This window comes from Diabrotica undecimpunctata, chromosome 2 (assembly GCF_040954645.1).
Source record: "Diabrotica undecimpunctata isolate CICGRU chromosome 2, icDiaUnde3, whole genome shotgun sequence".
Lineage (NCBI taxonomy): Eukaryota > Metazoa > Arthropoda > Insecta > Coleoptera > Chrysomelidae > Diabrotica > Diabrotica undecimpunctata.
In genome coordinates this window covers 87,981,096-88,001,999 of record NC_092804.1, presented here as the reverse complement: position 1 = coordinate 88,001,999, position 20,904 = coordinate 87,981,096, and the positions used below count along the sequence as shown (strand labels likewise).

The 20,904-nt window shown below is 33.7% G+C and overlaps 1 protein-coding gene across 1 annotated transcript in view; it reads right to left on the bottom strand.

The window, feature by feature from the left end:
* Kaz (E3 ubiquitin-protein transferase Katazuke) overlaps positions 1-20,904 on the bottom strand; it is a 369,805-nt gene that overhangs the window by 87,484 nt on the left and 261,417 nt on the right. Inside the window, exon 6 of the mRNA XM_072523188.1 lies at positions 11,373-11,568. Within this exon, the coding sequence (XP_072379289.1) occupies positions 11,373-11,568 (196 nt within the window). The remainder of the gene's footprint in view (positions 1-11,372; positions 11,569-20,904) is intronic.

Here is a 20,904-nt window from a genome sequence, read left to right as displayed (position 1 = left end):
CAGAGAAAGGAGTAAGAGGGATTATCTGGGCACAGAACTTACAATAGAAAAGATGTATCAACTGTACATTGATGAATGCAATGAAAGACATGTAGATCCAAAGCTCAGAGCAAAAAAGTGGTTGTACGCAGATATTATTAATAAAGACTTCAAGTTGTCGTTTAAACCGCCCGGAAGAGACATTTGCGATACATGCAGTACATTCACCGCTCAATTAAAAAATAATCTTACTGCAGATGAACTAACCAGTGTACAGGCTGATCATGATGCTCACCTAATTGAATCTAAAACTCGGTATAACTTAAAATAATTGGACTTTATAATAGCTAAAGAGTCACCAAAATACAAAGTACTATCTGGTGATTTGCAAAAATGTTTGCCTTCACCACTAACAAACAATTGTATTAATTTCTACAAAAGGAAGCTTTGGACATTAAATTTTACATTACATGATGCCAGTGATTCTTCTGTACAATGTATAATGCGGGACGAATCGAAAGGGGCTCGAGGTGCAAATGAAATTGCCTCGTCAATTTTGAAATGGGCTGACAATACAATCCCAGGTAGTCAAGTAGAGGACATCACTCTTTGGACCGATAACTGCTATGGACAAAATAAAAATATAAGTATTATAATGTGCTATTTTTGGATACTGCAAATAAAGACGATCACTCAAAAGTTTTTACTGAAAGGGCACACACATATGGAAGTGGACACTGTTCATGCTTTAATCGACAGAAAAAGAAAGAAAGTCTCCAATTTGGCCATTTTAACACCATGGGACTGGCAACAACTACATAGGCAAACATTAGGTAAATACACAGTGCACAATATGGGACTTGCAGATTTCAAAAACTTCAAAACGCTGTTCGATAAGAAATTGTCATCTAATCCTCCTTTTGTAAGTAGAAAAAAATGTTAATAAAGACCCTGTTCTACTGTCAACATGTGTTTTCCTACAAGTCCAACAAGAACACATTGGAAAGTTCTTTTATAAGACCGATTTCAATAATCAAAATATGTATGAAGGATATCATGGACTTCATGAGATATCGAAGACAGCAAGTAATGTTTACAGCCCCATTAAATCAAGTCTCAGTAATCCCATTACCAATAACAAAACAAAAGTACAATGACTTAATTGCACTACTGCCTTTTGTTCCGTCAGTTTGTCATACGTTTTATCAAAATTTAACACATAGCGATGTAGACACAAACGATTACCGCCAAGAAGATGAAGATGATATAGAGCATCTTTAACAATTTTGAAACTTGTCGTCTATAATTTTACTTAATTATTATAACATTATAATATTTACCTCTAATAAAATAATAGTATAGGCTGTTTAATGTGTTTGTATTGTTTATTTCGTAAAGACCTTAACATGCAATGTCACATTATTTAAAAAAGTTGTTAGAGGTAAACAACACTATGTCCAACTACACATTTTTAAAAAAAATTTAAATAATGAACGGTAAACCTCAGGTATACAATACTTCATGGAATGAAAAACGATTATACACACCACAATAATAATATATTAATCTTGGTTAAATATAAGAAAAATTTGAGTATTTACTGATTACAAATTTAAAAAATTTTAATACTGCTCTCCTGAAAAAGTAAGAAAATGGACATAGTGTCCTTTACCTCCGAGGTACCGATTTATTAATATAATAAAGGAGTAAAATTCTAACCTGTTCGTGTTTCAACACATAGCTTATTAAATTAACATAAAGAAACAAGCTCATAATTACAAAAACGTTACGATTGATTGTGATTTTGTTTTGTATGACCCCAGTATCTGTGTGACTACAAAAATTACTAACTTTTAAAAGAACTTAATATGTAAAACAAAATTCTTTTAAATGTCAATTGATAAATTAATGTTTGTGTTATTGTTGCATTTATCTAGTAGTAACAAATAGGAGAACATTTCATTTAGATGACCAATATCCGTTCTATGATTCATTGCATTGCTATTTTGGCAAATGTAGGCCATTTCAAGAAAAAAGTCTTTTGGTGATGTTACTTTCCTGTTCTACTACTTTGATGTTATTGTAATCTATCCGATGCCCATTTTTAAATGCATGTTCACCCAATGCAATTCTTTCAGGATTTAGTCTATTATCAGACTTGTGGGATGTAATGCGGTCTTTAAGGCATCTTGATGTTTGACCATAGTATACTTGTTCACATACTCCGCACGGTATACAACAAACAACATCCGTTAAGGACAAGATTGCGGATTGGTCTTTAAGTTTAGAAAAAACTTTGCTAAGTGTTAGTACCGTTTTATATGCAATTTTGATATTATTAATTCATCACATTTGTAGCTCCCTGATGAAGGACGTAACCAATGTCCGAAAGCTTAGATTAAAAATTTACAAGACTACACGTTTCATTTTTTATTGCTGCAAACCCAATATTTAACATTTACTTATATATATATATATATATATATATATATATATATATATATATATATATATATATATATATATATATATATATATATATATATATATATAAAATAAAGTTTTATATTGAGGTTGCAGTCATTAATAGGGCAGGAAAGTAAAACTCTTTGTTCTTTAATCAAGCTTTCGCAAAATTTATTTGCTTCTTCAGGATATGCTAAAATATGGTATCAGTAAATACAACGAAATTAGAACTAAATAGCATTGTATAAAACTAGTAAAAAAACTTACAACATGAGGTTAATCCATTAAATTTTCAAATTTGCAAAACATTAAAACTTAACTTATTTTAAAAATTATACAGTTATGTAAGTACAATATTCCAATTTAATTTAATTTTGTAAAAATTCATTTTGACATTGATTAAATTAAATTAAATTGGAATATTGTACTTACATAACTGTATAATTTTTAAAATAAGTTAAGTTTTAATGTTTTGCAAATTTGAAAATTTAATGGATCAAACTCATGTTGTAAGTTTTTTTACTAGTTTTATACAATGCTATTTAGTTCTAATTTCGTTGTATTTACTGATACCATATTTTAGCATATCCTGAAGAAGCAAATAAATTTTGCGAAAGCTTGATTAAAGAACAAAGAGTTTTACTTTCCTGCCCTATTAATGACTGCAACCTCAATATAAAACTTTATTTTACATAACGTGTCAGTCAATAATACCTAACTACTTTATATATATATATATATATATATATATATATATATATATATATATATATATATATATATATATATATATATATATATATATATATATATATATTGTTATGCTATTTAATATTCACGACATATATCAGTATCATGAGTAGATTTTATAACATAGTGAAATAATTTGATCCTGGAAAACTTATGTCATTAAAAAAATTAACAAAGAGTTTTCGGCAAATCAAATAGCGGGGAGTTGTTATGCTATGTAAAATTGAAAATAATATTGGTTTGCTCTTAATATATTTCAAAGTACAAAATATAATAATTCAAATAATAAACTATAAAAGAATTTCGAAGAAATGAAAGTCGATTATCCTGGATGGCCTGTAGTAAACAAAATTTAAGATATGCATAAACTATTTTCTTTGTAAAATATATTCGAGTGACGTGAGTGAGCTTAAGTCAAGTTATAGAACAATGCGACCGGGTTTTCCAAATCGACTTGTACAGTGAATAAGACAATAGAATAGATTATTCAGAAATTATATTTCTCCGTTAGTTCTTAAGAATTTGTGCAAACCGATAAGCATGTTAATAGTTTTTAGGAAATTTATAATTGTAGGTAAAATTGTTGTTTGTTATCTAAATGGTAGATGGGGATAAGTGTGACGAACTCTGATTGGAGGAGATTGAAAAAAAGTGGGATAGGTATGTAGGAATGAGAGTTTAGCTAGTTTTTTGAGGGAGATAAGATAAGCGGTTGTTTTCCAAGGGTGCAAGGCGAACAGTCGTTGTTCTCTGGTGGTTCCCAAGTGATAGTAAGCATTAGAAGTGAATGTTTGTGAGTTTTCTTGGAGTAAGTGTATCTGACGGAAGCTGATCCAGTAAAATATTGTAAGTTATACTTTTCTACTTATATATTCCAAGAGTCACTGTTCAGGCCGGAACGAGAGATTCAGTTTATCGAGAGAAGAGGCTAGCATCTTTTGAACGATACGTGCATTTGAAGTAGATCATTTAAGACGAGAGGCTCGCAATAATTTGTTGTAAGATTGCTGATTACCTAGGGAACTGCTAAGAATAGATAGTGTAGGCTACAAGGAACAAGGATTTGGACAACTCATCATCAGAGAGATAGTTTTTTACCATTCATCAGTTTTTCTTTATTAACAAAGTTTTTTTTTTAATTGCTTTAGAAAAGATAGAAATATTTTGATCAGGAGATTTAGAACAACAATTTTGATTTGAAATTTTAATTTATATTGTATATAACATTAATTTTTGAAGGTTCACGTACGTAGAACAAAATTTTGATAATCATTATATGAGATTTTTTTGTTGAAGATATTTGAGTGTGAATTTTATTTCAATATATAATGTTCTATCATATATGTTTTTTATTATTCCGGTATTCTTTGGACCTTACCTATCATATGTAAAGCATAGATATTGAAGCACAAATATAACCCTGAGATAAGAGAATTAAATAGTGTGATAAAATCATAATTGCATCATTTTGTGACGATAATATATTTTATCGTCTAGAGTACGCCTATGTGTTAAACAAAACATGTTTTTGTTCCGTCTCGAATAGTATAAAAGTCGAAACTGAAAAACAGCTAACCATTCTCGACGCGTTGAGTTGAGAATATCTGACCTTGGGGACAGGTGCGTTGAACGTGTCCCAAATCCTTCCGAACCCAGTCGATCTGGCGCGTTAAACGAGATTGACAATCCTTCCTCTGACTGCGTCAATCTGGTGCGTTGAACGATATTGGCGTATTCTTTCTATCTGGTGCGTTGAACTAGATAGACATCCTTATCCCTGTCCAAGTACTCGTACTGCGTTGAGGTACGAGTACGACCTTAATTCCTCGATCACCGTATCTTAGTTTACCATATCGAATATCGTCACACCCATCTATAGAAATAAATAAACAGTACGTCTTTGTATTCAAACATTGTATTCAGTAGGCACTTAACGATAATTACTTTTTCATTTGTATATGTAAATTCGAAATAAATGCCTATACGATCGAATCCTGTTTTTCTCTGGCTGAATTATACTATCCGACATCACAAATGGCGCCCGAGCAGTAAATTTTTTAAATAAATAATAATTATTAAGGCATTTATACGACTTGAACAAATATATAAATTATGTCGGACTTGGAAGATACAGTAGGGTTAGAAATAACGGACGAGACGGTAGGATGGGTATATAAATTAAAGAAAGAGGAATTGCAAAATGTTATGGCTAAATTTAATTTAGACACAAGAGGGAAATTGGACGAACTGCGGTCAAGAACAGTCAGTCACTTACGCTCGAAAAATACCGACACAAATACGAGGGGCGGACCGGAAGTTCCAGAAATGGATGATACACAACCTGAAAATAAAAATCATAGCGAAATAACGGACACAGTTAGAAAATGGGGATTATATTTTGACGGATCCAAAGATCCCACAGAATTTTTAGAAAGACTATACGAACTCAAAATCTGTTACCAAATTCAAGACGATGCTTTATTAAAGGCACTACCAGAAGTATTTAGGGGAAAAGCAATATTATGGTTCCGAAACAACATCAACTTCTGGGCAAGTTGGAACGATTTCACGGTAGACTTCATCCTTGCATTTCAATCAGCAAATTGGCAAGATGAATTAGAAGATCAAATCAGAACAAGTACTCAGAAATTAAATGAACGTTTTAAAGATTTTCTATTAGACCTTCAAACTCTAATCAGAAGATACGGCAAAATGAACAAAACACAAGGACTAAAAAGAATTTACAAAAACATGCTCCCGCACTACAAATTATATATCAAGGAAAACGATATCACGTCAGTTAAAGACTTAATACGCCAGGCTGAAGAATACGAAATAATCCAAAACGGCATCCAGAAAATAGAGGTAGATAACACGTCACAAAAGAACAACTCTCGATTTAATACAACATACCACAACACACCAAACAAAATAATAAATTTCGATAGGCGGACGTGTTGTTGGAATTGTGGAAAGAGAGGCCATAACCGTAATAAATGCCGTTCAACGCCGATACTCTTCTGCAGTAGATGCGGGACGTTAAATATATCACACAGAGATTGTAGGTGCTCCAACACGGGAAACGACAAAAGGGTCGAGACACTCAGAGGCATCTCGAACCCAAATCAGAATTAAGGTCCTCTGTCGCATCCAGCCGTAACCAGACAACCAATATTGACAACAGACCACATTGCTCAATATCCTTTCCAATCGGAGAAACGTTCCAACCGCTGTTAGATACCGGATCACAGAAATCATTTATAGAAGAAGAAGAGGAAAGAACGGATATTAGGCTTGCAGACGGTAGCACGCGAGAAATAAGACACAGCTATCACGCCATATACCTAATCAACAATGCGTGGCGACAAACTAAGTTTTACTACATGCCACATCTTTCCTCAGAAGCGATACTGAGCATCGATGACATGCGAAAATGCAGACTCTGTATCGATTTTTCAACAAACTGTCCCTACGATATCAACAACAGTACAGTCAACAACGCCGAATTTCCAATACAAGCCAATGAGTTGGACTCCGCAACACAGGAACAAGTAACCAATAACTTCACAGAAAATATTTACAACGATGGCATCACGAAGACTTAATTCAATATTAAGCCCACTTTAACAAAAGCACAGCAAAACAAATTGGAGCTTTTCTTACAAAACGAAGTGACCAAATTTGACAAAATAAAAGGAGTAACCCCGTTAATCAAACACACTATTAAACTGACACACAACACGCCAATAAAACAAAGATACAGACCAAGAAACCCAGCCATGCAAAAGATCATAAACGACGAAATTGATACCATGTTGAAAGAAGAAATAATAGAAGAATCGAACAGCCCCTATAGCTCACCTATTGTATTAGTAAAGAAGACAAACGACAGTTATCGATTTTGCATAGATTTCAGACGTATCAATGAAATCTCCGAGAAAGACGCATATCCACTTCCATATATCAATCACATACTAGACAAATTAAAGGCCGCAAAATACATTTCAACACTTCACTTCAAGTGGAACAAATTAAGAGAGACATTCGACTTAGTGAAAATAAATTTGGCCAAAGCTTTCACATCACAAAGCCACTACTACAATCTGCGCCGCAGAGAATGGACACCAAAGATCGGCGATAAGGTCATGAGAAAAGTTTACAACATTTCTAACGCTGCCAAACAACTAAACGCCAAATTAGCTCCTAAATTCTCCGGTCCATATACTATTCACAAAGTATTATCAGAAGTATTTTTTCAGTTGAAAGACGCAACGGGAAAAACAGTCAACAAAGTTCACATTAAAGATTTGAAACCGGCTCACGACGATAACATATAATCCCAATCAAACACAACCACTACCTTAACCATCCCCACCACCCTTTTTACCACAAGTTATAAGACAGCCCTATCAGAAGACCACCGCTGACCCTAGACAGGAACTGCGAAATAATAAACAGCCATGCGTTCCACCAAATGGAAGACATTTTGGAAATTCCAGAAATAATGAGCCCGTTATCGGACAGTTTTGCACTACCACTCACTCCAGGCCGCGAGTGCGAATATATTATAGCAACCCCAAAAGAAAATTCAAATAAGAGGCACATATGGGGGTAACACAATTGAATAACCCCATAACATCAGTAAAAGTGTCCATACCTCTCAAATCAATGCTGCCACCAAATTTGAAAGGAAAAGGATCATATCGCCTAAGACTGACAGCAACAAACACGATCCGGATAAGGTACAACCACGAGTGCTAGTGCTAGTAAGTGAGGTAGTTGTCGTGCGGAAGACATTTTTGGTTTTGCGTATTTGAATATGTAATTGGGTATATATTGTTGTGGTATTCAAAATTGAAGAGTAAAAATATTAAATGTACGATGAAATCAATATTTTAGAGATTATAGAAAATAAAAATACTCCGAGCTGCCTGGAATTAACCAAAGGTAATCTTAGTCATAAATAATCTTTTGTATAAATATAACAAGTGAATAGTGCGGGTACAATGAATAGAAGTTAACGATGGTTTTTCCCCATAAGCCATAAAGTGTTCAGTAATCCGGGTTTGCGCCATGAACAAGACAATAAAAATAGTTAAAATAAATAAATGATTGTTCGGAATATGTAAATACCCAGTAGATATTAAGTGTCCTTGTAGAAATAATATGAATTAGGAAAGTTTGTAGGTATTTCTGATTTTATGTGGGAGTGGTATGCAAATTTCTGATTGGCCGAGAATTTGGAAAGTGGATGTGGGTGTGTATAATGAGAGGTTGGATGGATGGATAGAGGAGATGAGAGAGTTAGTTAGTTCGAGTTTCTTAAAGTGATTGGTTGGTTTTCGAGGTGGTATCCAGGGGTAGTAAGTGATAAAGAATAAGTTGTGAGTTGGTGAAGTAAGTGTGTCCGACGGTAGCTGATCTGGTACAAATTTGTAAGTAAACTTTTCCTACTTGTATTCTACGTATAAGTTTGGCGAGAGGAAAAGAGGCTGGCATCATGGGAAAGGTACGTGCATTCGAAGGAGAGCATTGAAGACACTAAATTGCAATATCTTGTTTAATATTGCCAATTACATAGGAGGCTGCTGAGAACTGATAGTTCATTTTGCATAGAACGAGGAATTGGACAACTCAAGGCAGAGGAAGCGTTTCAACGGGAGAAACATTCATAATATATTCAATTTGAGAATTTTGGGTAAAATAATATTATATCATATTAGTAACGTGTGAATAAGTTGTCGATAGTCGAAGGAGATCAAATTTGTTATGAGAGGGGACACGGAGCTGTGGAGAAAATTGGATAATTCATACAAATTTTTCTTGGTACAATCGATATATCAAAATTGCATTAGGAAGGACACTGACTATTATTTGATTTGTTTATGTAGAATAATAAGCTGGATTTTAGATTGTAATTGTATTATATTATCCATGCATTATTGAAGGTTCACGTACGTAGAACGAATTTTGTTCGATAAACATTGTATACTAATAATTTTTGGAGGTATTTTAATCAGTTTATTTTATTACATTATCTTCATATCATATTATGTTGTTTTATTTCGTTATTCTTTGGACCTAACCCATCAGCTGTAAAGTATAGATATTGAAGCACGAGTAAAACCTGAGATAACAAAATTGAAAGGTGTGATATAAATCATAAATCAAAAATTTTAGTAATGTTTTATATAAATTTTTTGTAAAGTTTTAAAATTAAAATTCTTGATATCACATTAATATATATGGATATATTTAATATGTTAAAAAGATGTTTTGTTTTATATTTTTGAAGTTATACTTCTATAGGCACGGTCGGCGTTGGAAATTTGCATGAGAGTGAATCTGTAAAACCATTACATATGTAAGATAATGAGTAAGAGAGAGACAGAAGATATATTTTCTCTCTCTTCCTCTCTCGAGAATAAAAATGTTGATTTTGTATTTAATATTATATATATATATATATATATATATATATATATATATATAATATTAAATACAAAATCAACATTTTTATTATATATATATAATATAATATATATATATATATATATATATATATATATATATATATATATATATATATATATAATATTATATAAAATATAATATGTATTAATATTATTATTTATGTGATATGTTTTGTATTATTTAAAATTAATGGTTTATAATTATTTTAGGCTTTTGTATTTCAAAATAATCACTGTTTTACCGAGAACTGTCAATTTTGAAATCCGTTAGTGTAATGTCTAATTGGCAAATCCTTTACGTGTTTGGTTCATACGCTGGTGGTTGTGAGTTCGAATCCCAATTATGAATTTCCTTTTTTATTTTTGAAATATTTAAAAACCTCACGTTAATCTTATTAAATATTATGTAATATACGCAAAAAACATAAATTTTAAAATAAAATGAAAATTTTCAACATAATCCGAGTTGTTGGTTTTTTATTTTTATCTTCGTTAAGTAAGTTATATTGGCAGTTTTAAATACTTATGAATATTACATTTTAATTTATATTGTATTATTATATTTATTGTATTGTAATTTTTATATTAATAACAAAATAAACAATGAATTTTACTGCAGAGTATGAGTAAAATTTTTTTTGCATTCAACTCCTTTTATACATATATAAAAATAAAAATATATATTTTCATTAAAATATTGATACCCTCCTTCATTTACTATACTCCTATTACATGTCAAATGTTTATATACAGCAAACGATGCACCATATACCTATATAACTAATTCTTTTTCTCTTTTTGCTCTCTCTTACCTATAGCATTACATATGTAATGATTGTGCAGATTGACTCCTATATAAATTTTTAACGGCGAACGCTTGTATAGAAGTATAACTTCTACCGGCAGTCCCACTGGACTGCCACACCCTTTTTTTGATAGTTGTAAGTTGTATATAGGAAAGGGCTATAGTTAAAAATTTTGTTCAACATTTTTCTTTAGGAGAGGGGGGTGTGACGATAAAATATTTTATTATCTAGAGTACGCCTATGTGTTAAACAAAACATGTTTTGTTCCGTCTCGAATAGTATAAAAGTCGAAACTAAAAGACAGCTAACCATTCTCGACGCGTTGAGTTGAGAATATCTGACCTTGGGCACAGTATAAAGAGGTTCCACCTCTTTATACTTTTACTCTTTATCACTTCACTCTTTATCACTTCAGAACAAGATTTGGAGCGAAAAATACATTTTCAGATATTCTGTTAAGAGTCATATGAAGATTGTTGGCGGAAGGCTATTGTTTTTTAACAAATTTAGGAGATTTTTCAATGCCTAATCAGATTTTACAACTTTCTTTATACTATACACCTTTATTCCATGAAATTCATGTATAAGGTACTTTTTAAGTAAGAGTTTTAAGTTTTTAAGTACTTAAGAAAGATCTGTATATTGTCTGTTTCTGTTTGAAGGTTCGCGCATTCCTATTTATCCTCTTGTCAAACGTATCCTCATCAATATTATACATTAAAATAAATATTTTTCCACGCATTTATAATTATCTTAAATACTAGTTTGAATTTACTGTCGGGGGAAATTGTGTCTAACGATGTATCCAAAGACATGATTATAACTAAACTATTAGACCACAAAGTATTTTAGCAAGTTATTTTGTACCATCGAATGTCAATATTTTAGCTTTACTTACCTGTTCTCCATATATGTGTCCATTTGGTAACATCATAGGTTGATTGTTTTCGTTCATGGGTAATCCGCTAATATGGCAATATAGACGACTTTGTGAGCAATGAGCAAATGGTAGCGAGTCAGCGAGTTCGTTAAGATATGGCTGACATACGGGACAAGTTGGATTCCTATTTCCTCCAGTTTCTGAATAACACTGATTGCTAAGCGTTAAGGAAAATATAATCAAAAGTTTTAAAATTGAAGTTTGCGTTTAAATATATAAATTTTACATGGACTCATTAACATCTACAATTATTAAAAGTTAAATATTAAAAAAACACATGCAAATGAAATACATTACCATTTCTTATTTTCTATTATCTTATTTTGTAACTCGATTTTATTATATAATCTAGTTACCGGAAGAAGTAAATAAATCTATCTTTACTTTGTTTAACAGTTAAAAATCGAGTTCGTCCAAAAATCACCCAAATTCGAAGTTGTGAAGTTCACAAATCGAAATAATAGTCATGTAACCTCTTAAAAGAGCAATAGGAGACCATATAGACAGACCTTGTATTATTTTGCCGAAAACCGAACGACCTCATTCAACATTCTGGAGTTTTGTATTCAGTCATACAATGAATTAATGGCGAAAAATACTTCAAATGTGCTATGAAGAACATAGCACATTTATGTGTTTATATGTAATAAATCTCGCCATGCTTATTCAAGATCAGTGTAAATATTCTTCCCAAATTCCCAAAAGCAAATTAATAAAAACCAAAGATATTCAGTTGCTGCTCCCCTACATGCAAGGGTTAACAAAACTCAAAATAAGACGGAGAGAGAGCGAAGCAATTATACTGATCAAAGAAAAGATATTTTTTAAAGTGCATTAGCAGTTTAAAAATCTCAAAATAATGGGCCACAAACCTTAACAGAAAAGTTAATAAGATTTGGAGTTAGGCTGACTATCCAACCCTGTAAAAAATCCATGTTTTATAACAAAGCCACAAAGAAAGAAGCCGGATTGTTTAACCTACCACAAACTTACAAACCAAATAAGGACAATGATTTGAAAATTTTCACGTGGAATGTAAGAAGCCTTTATCAACCTGGAGCTACAGCTCTACTCATACAAGAAATGCATAAAGCCAAAGCCGACATCATTGGATAAGACGGACTGGCTCAGGAATACTGGAAAAAAAGAACTACTACAGCAGACACCCTGTCCGTCAAGAATTTGGTACATGATTTACTTTGAGCAGCAGGATTAAAAAGGGATTAATTGACTTCATTATTAATTATTTTAATCACAGAATATGTCAGATAAGAAATAAAGGAGAGTTTGATAATGTTAGCATTATACGTATTCACGCAACAACCGACCTCTAAATTAGAGGGAATTGCAGAAACATGTTTTTTAACCAGAGTGATCAAAGCAACCTGCTACAAGATTATAGGAGAAACATCTTCTTCTGGACAGAGGAGAAAGGATGGTAGCAAATTCAGACAAATAGAACCGCACATAGCTACAAAAATATAGACACTAATGGAAAGTACTAGAATAATTTCTTTAAGAAACAATTATATCAGACAGATAACTGAGTATCGAAAAATGAAACGAAATATTGTTTATTTGGATGAGACCTGGTATGATACTCATGACACCGTGAAAAAAAGTTTAACGAATAATAACAAAAAGTGTTCTAATTCAGTACCGCCCAATAAAGGACAGAGAATTATAATTTTACACTGCGGTGCAGAAAACGGATGCATCGACGTATGTCGAATTCATCTGTTCAAAATTCAATGTTCAAATTCTCTCATGTTCAGCAACAACACTTTAATGATTTCTTAGAACCCATAATTTTAAAAGAGGTTAGTCTTTGTATGTGGGTATATTTTATTTTATAAAAACCCTTAAAAGGGCAACATTACAAGCACGAACGTTTTCGGAACAACTGTTCCATCATCAGGTTAAAAATGCAGGTTAACATGCCTGAGCCACCAAAATATTTGGGTAAAAACTCTTTAAAATGAAAAATGTTACCAAAGATTGTACATGATGTTTATAATATTATATGATGTTTAATATTTTAATTAGATTTTACTTCAGGTAACATACACCCATGCTTAAGTGAGTTCCAGTGTCCGGAGAGTAAACCTCTTCAAACGGACTACGGTTGGCAACTGATTGATCAATCAGTTGCCAACCGTAGTCCGTTTGAAGAGGTTTACTCTCCGGACACTGGAACTCACTTAAGCATGGGTGTATGTTACCTGAAGTAAAATCTAATTAAAATATTAAACATCATATAATATTATAAACATCATGTACAATCTTTGGTAACATTTTTCATTTTAAAGGGTTTTTACCCAAATATTTTGGTGGCTCAGGCATGTTAACCTGCATTTTTAACCTGATGATGGAACAGTTGTTCCGAAAACGTTCGTGCTTGTAATGTTGCCCTTTTAAGGGTTTTTATAAAATAAAATATACCCACATACAAAGACTAACCTCTTTTGTTATACGTGGTATACAGCCAGCTACAGGAATCATTTTCCTTGTGGATTTCCATAATTTTAAGTAAAAAACTATAGAAAGCGCCAAACACTAATGGAAAGTGGTAGAATAATTATTTCTTTAAGAAACAATTATATCAGACAGATACCTGAGAATCAAAAAATGAAACGAAAAGTTTATTTAGATGAGACCTGAGATATAGAAAATTTAATTTTTGAATTATGGTTTGAAAAATCTCTGCTTCCGAGATTATCTAAATATATTGTGATTGTCATGGACAACGCATCATATCATTCAAGATTAATAAAAAAATTCCAAATATTACTTGAACCAAATTACAAATTCAAGAATTTTTATTTGAAAGCGATTTGTATTTTGAGGCATCATATAGTAAAAAGCAATTGTTGGAGGTTGTTTATAGTAGACAGTACCAGAAGGAATCTGTTGTTGATAACTGTACTCGCAGTAACGGGCCTACCGTGCTAAGACTTCCTCTTTATTATTGTACATTTAACCCAATAGAGTTAATATGCACTAAACTTGAAGGAAATATAAGAAGAAGAAACGTGGCTCCTAAATTTTCGTCTACCGTTCTCCAGTTAATTAGAACAGAAGTCACAAAGATCACAGCAACCAAATGGAAAAATGTAATCAAACATGTAATCGCAGTGGAAAATGACTACGTTAAATGTTTACCAGCATTAACCAAATTAACTATAAATTTAGAAGATGCGAGTGATACTAGTAATAACAGTGATACTGAGTAGATTAGTAAGTACTTACTTCGAACTAGGTGTTAGTTGAAACCTTTATTTTTATTGTAATTGCAGATATTCTCGTTTTGCTTATATATCTTTGAAAATAGGGTACAAACACACTTCATGATAGAACAAAAACGTACAAAGTATTTAATTTAAAATAGTCGAAGTACAGGTTAGGTTATTATAAAATACCTGCTAGATATATAAAAAAAGATGTTCATAAAAGTTTTAGACCTCTTACCCATTTTAAAATTATTGAGGTACTAAGTCTTCTCTCACACGGTGTCAAACCAAAGTTGTGGTTCTTTAATAGAACACCCTGTATATAATTTAAAAAATGAATTCCCTATTTTTTACTGATTACAATAACTAAGTTATCAGGGATAAAATTAATGTGCTCATAAGTTTTAAAACTTATGAGCAGTTGTATTAATAAAACGTTTGTATACTAAAATACGTGTACATAAAACAACTTGTTTAATTGTATGTGATAATTACTTTTATTAACAATTTTTATAGGTATTATTATTTTACAATAAGTTCTGTTCAGTCGAGTCGATTAGTGTTATCACTACCTAGATATATCACAGAAGTTAACAAGACCGATATTTTTTATTTAAACTTTATAGAAAATGAAACTGTTTGTAAATAAAATTAAATAAAAATAAGAACTTTTATTTAATTTAAAATTAGATAGCTAGGCTACTGTTCAGTAGACTACAGGTCACTCTAACATTGTTGCCAATTTGTTAGTATCTTACTCGCTCTTGTTCCTATAAATTTTCCAACGAAATTACGTGCCGACTTTACAGACTCAGTTCTTAATAGATGGGCACAACATTTCAGCGATCACCTCAAAATTTAGACTATGTTGAAGAAGGCGGCAACACATAAAATCAACTAAACATACATCAGCAACTACACATTGAAATGTTCAAGGAAGATGGTGACCATCTTTTAGCAGTAATCCATAAACTGATAGTACTTATATGGCAGAAAGAATTGATTCCTAAAAGAGTAGCTAAAGGGAATAATATGTCCGCTGCATAAAAAATGCGATGAACCGCACCGGATCTTCATTGCAAGAACTATAGAGGCATTTCTCTGTTACTATCTGCACATGAAATATTCGGTTTTATTACAAAGGATATTATACACCAAATACACGCACATAGGCAAATATTTACATAGTCACTAGAATATAATCTAAAATAAATTCAACTTCAAGCTTACGGCCGCTGTAAAAAAATGCACTCTGGAAACACGCGTTTGTTCAGGGCCGGACTAGTAAATTATAACTGCAATACAAAACCTTATATAGTTTGTAGACGTCTGACAGGTACAGATTATAGTACACCAATTTTTTAAATATAAAAATAATTTACAAGATCGAGAGTTATTAACAAAAAAAAGTTTATAAATTACCGTATTTTATCTTAACTTTCAGAATCTGATGTACTGCTGTCATCATTAAAGTTGAGAATGATAGGCTCAATTTGTGCCTCAATTAAATTGTGCAACTCCCACATTTTAGGCTTCACTTCTTCTTTTACATGTTTAACGCAGTTTTTCCATTTTTCCATGGTTACAGCAGACATAGCTTCATGGAATAAATTTTTAATATCAGCAAATTTAAATGTTGTGTTATGCGCTGCAACATAATTCTTGACTTGCGCCCATACAAGCTCGATTGGATTGAGCTCGCAGTGGTACCGGTGGCAACCTTAAATAAAACTAATCCATTTGTGCTTCTTTCCAGTTCATCTACTATGTACTTATTGAATTCACAGTAGATCATGTCAAACAACACTTAATTAAACTTCGCACAGCCGCTTCACCCGGTTTAGATGGTTTAACACCAAAACTGTTAAATAGGTGCGCAGACACGCTTGCAATACCCTTAACGGTAATTATGCAAACTTCTTTCATCCAGAACTCCTTACCCCCTAGTTGGAAATTAGCTTCCGTTACCCCTATTTTTAAAAAAGACAACAAACTCGACCCCAACAATTATCGTCCGATTAGCTTGCTGCCAGTAGTGGACAAAGTTATGGAAGCCATTATCTCCGAGGAGATGACCAAATTCCTTCTCCAGGAACATGTTATTCTATCACAACAACATGGATTTGTCTCTGGTCGCTCTACTCTAACCAATCTCTTACATTGTGTTAACGACTGGACGTCATCCCTTAACAGTTCGCAGCCGGTCGACGTTGTTTATCTAGATTTCTCTAAAGCCTTTGACCATGTACCTAAGCGCAGACTTCTACATAAGCTAGAACATTTCGGAGTTCGCGGTACTTTACTTCGTTGGATAGATGATTTTCTGACAGATCGATATTACAAAGTTAGAGTTGGCGAATCTTTCTCACAGGACAGGTTAATGGAAAGTGGAATGCCTCAGGGTTCCGTCCTTGGACCTCTGCTGTTTACGGTTTACACAAGCGATGTTCCTTATTATGTCTCAAGTAAAATATCGTTCTACGCCGATGACACAAAAATATATGCCAATCCAATCACAAACCAGCTAACCCTCCAAATGGACTTGGACTCTATTTTCACTTGGTGTTCCCAGTGGTTACTACCCTTAAACGCGGAAAAATGTGTAGTGCTTCGAATTGGTAAAAATAACCCACTTGTGCCGTACTTTGTTAACGGGAAGCCATTAGATTCTGTGTTTTCGTATAACGATCTTGGTGTTATCATAAACAGCAGCCTAACTTGGTCCGACCATATTACCCCTATTTGTAAACGTGCGAACTCCAGACCGTATCTTATTCGGAGGTGTTTTTCGAGAGTTTCAATGCAATCATTCTGTAAACTTTACACTCTGTACGTAAGACCCATACTTGAATACGCTGGACCAACGTGGTATCCTGATCTGGTTCGAGACAAGACTATGTTGGAAAACGTCCAAAGAAAGGCCACTCGAATTTCTTTTAGACCGAGAAGATAAATGGCTAACCTAACTTCTTTTGAACTTAGCCGACAACGTGGAGACTTAATTACAACTTTTAAAATACTAAAATTCAATTTTGGAAATCTCGATGAAATGTTTACCATTAATCAAGATGAACGCCTCAGAGGTCATCAGTTCAAACTGAAGAAAGAAAATTTTTCTACAAGATCAAGGAAGAACTTTTTACCAAATAGAGTTTTTGAGTATAACCTTAATGATAACATTGTCTCTGCTCCCTCTACCAATTCGTTCAAAAACAGACTTGACCGTTTTACATTATAGTTAAAATATTGTTTTTCTTTTAAACCAAAAATTGTAATTTTATTTCTTTTATTTGTAATTTTTGTTTTTTACTAGTAGGTTATTAATGAAATTTCTTTGTTTTTGGGCATAATAGGGACTTAGTTCCTCTGCCCTCGCTTATGTATAATAATAATAATAATAAATAATAATAATAATAAATAATAATAATAATAAATAATAATAATAATAAATAATAATAATAATAACCTGTGGGAGTTTTTTGTCAGTTCTTCTATCAGGCGCGGCCCCCTGCGAATGGGGGATACTCTCTGGGTATTCGTAGCGCAGATACCCAGAGGGTAGCAGGGATACCTGCCGTGGAACAAAAACTGACACCTGGCAGTAGGTATAAAATGCACACCCATGATAATGAAGTATAATAATTTATGTTTAGGGTCGCTGCCTGGGGATCGCCAGGGCACGTCTGGAGCCGGCGCTGGACGTGACAGCATGCGGGACGTCGGTGGCAGGGTGTTGAGGAGGCGGGCCCCTGTCATACAATCAGCTACAGCCCAACAAGAACAACAACCACAAGCGAGCCAAACAACAACAAGAGCTCTGCTCGCTGAAGGTGCTGCGCTGGAACATCAGCCGGCGCTCACTCAAGCGGGACGACCGAGGCAGCGCATGAAATGGACTGTGTCCATGAATGAAAATATTTTGCGCTTTTATTATAAGGTGACAAACCTCGGTCAAGAAACGATCGGCTATCGACAAAATCTGTATGCCGAATTTTGCAGAGAGTACCCAGAAATCCAAGTATCTGAACAACGAGTAGCAGATCAATACCGGGTAATTATCAGAAATAATCTCATCCCAGAGACTAGACGCAATACCATCAGAAGCGAAGTCGAACGGGAGATTCATAATCAAGAGGTAGTTGGAAATCAAGCCCTTAACGAAATACAAGAGCCAATTTCTGAGGTTGTCATACAAGAACAAGAAACACAACCTGACAATACACAGCAGGAGAACGAGTTGCGCGATAGCCTAGTTAACGAAATGGCACGCGCCGTACAAGAGTTTAATGAAACAAACCCACTTAGCAGACCACCGCTACCAAGAGTAAACTCTTGTAAGAAACTAGGAGTGCTGTTACAAATTGTGAACACTGAAGTTCTGCCCAATTATGTCGTAGAAGCCCATACATTGGAATATATGCACACGCTGATTTACTGTGCAGCAACAGCAATTGCTAATGTTATGGGCATTAAGACCAGAACACGACGGGGTACTAATATCGGAGGGACAGATAACAGAGTTGCACCTTGGGAAAAACGGCTGTTAACGAAAATTGAATCATTACGTAGGGACATTGGTCAAATCACGGAATATGTTCGAGGAACAACAAGTAGAAAAGTAATCAGAAGAGCTGAAGAAATAATGCTAACCACCGCAAGACACTCACAATATAACCCAGAAAACAACACAGCACAACAGTGCCTGGATACATTAAAACAAAAGCTTTCCGTTTACTCAGGCCGACTAAGGAGATACAAAATTAGTAACAAACGAAAATCTGACAATACGCTTTTTGAAAATGCCGAGAAGGCGTTCTATCGGAAACTCAATTCTACTTCAGAAAGTGCCAATAAATCTTACCCAAGCCGAGAAGAAATCCATGAGTTTTGGGGAAATCAACTTTCCACACCAGCCGCTCTTAACACCAATGCTGGATGGATCGAAGATACGGCGCACAACTGCCAACACTACGTTACTGCTCCCTACGAACCCTTCACCACTGAAGAAGTTTCAAATATTATCAAAGAGCTTCATAACTGGAAATCTCCTGGACCAGATGGCGTTCAGAACTTCTGTCTTAAAAAGTTCTGGAGTATTCATGAGTGCCTATCAGCAGTAATTAATAACACTATTTCTAATCCGCAGGAAATACCATCTTTCCTAACCCAGGGAACAACTTATTTAATTCCCAAAGATCAAAATAACACCCAAGATCCAACCAAGTACCGCCCAATTACTTGTCTTACAACTCTGTATAAATTGGTCACATACTGTGTAGCCCGGCGTATCAACCAACACTGTGCTTTAAACAATATCATAGAGCCACAACAGAAAGAATGTGCTAAGGGTTCCATGGGCTGCAAAGAACAACTTATCATCGACTCTGTCATTTCTAACCAAGCATATAGCAAAAAACGGAATCTCTTTACTGGTTTCATCGACTACAAGAAAGCGTTTGATTCAGTGCCACATGAATGGCTTATAGATATATTAAAAATATATAAAGTCGATGATAACATAGTGACCTTTTTAAAACATATAATGTCAGATTGGAAAACAAAAATTCACCTCAAAATACCTGGTGAAAACAATATCGAAACTGAAAATATTGCAATCAACCGGGGCCTATTTCAAGGAGATTCGTTGAGCCCACTGTGGTTTTGTCTAGAGATGAACCCCCTATCCCAGATACTGAACTCAACTGACACAGGTTTTAGCATCAAAAATAACACCACTGTTGTTGCAAAGCTTAATCATCTATTGTATATGGATGATTTAAAACTACTAGCTTCCACTCGAAGTCACCTGGATCAGATGCTAAAAACAGTAGAAAATTTCTCTAATGATATTAGTATGCACTTCGGTCTTGACAAGTGCCGTGTCTTAAATATAATCAAAGGAAAGGTTCAGCCCGGCGGATTCGATATGCAAAACGGCCAGAACATCGAGGCCATGGGTGAAAATGATATGTATAAATACCTCGGAATAAAGCAAGCGCGGAAGATTGACCATAAGCAAATGAAAACTGAGATAACTACTGAGTTTATACGAAGGGTAAAACAGCTGCTTCGTTCACACCTTAACAGTAAAAATTTGTTTAAGGCACTAAACACCTACGCATGTTCCGCGCTTAGCTACTCATTTGGTATTGTTAAGTGGACAAAAACCGATATAGAAAATCTTCAGCGAAAAGTACGAACACACCTCACAAAGGCACAAAAACACCATCCTCGAAGTGCAGTAGAAAGAACGACATTAC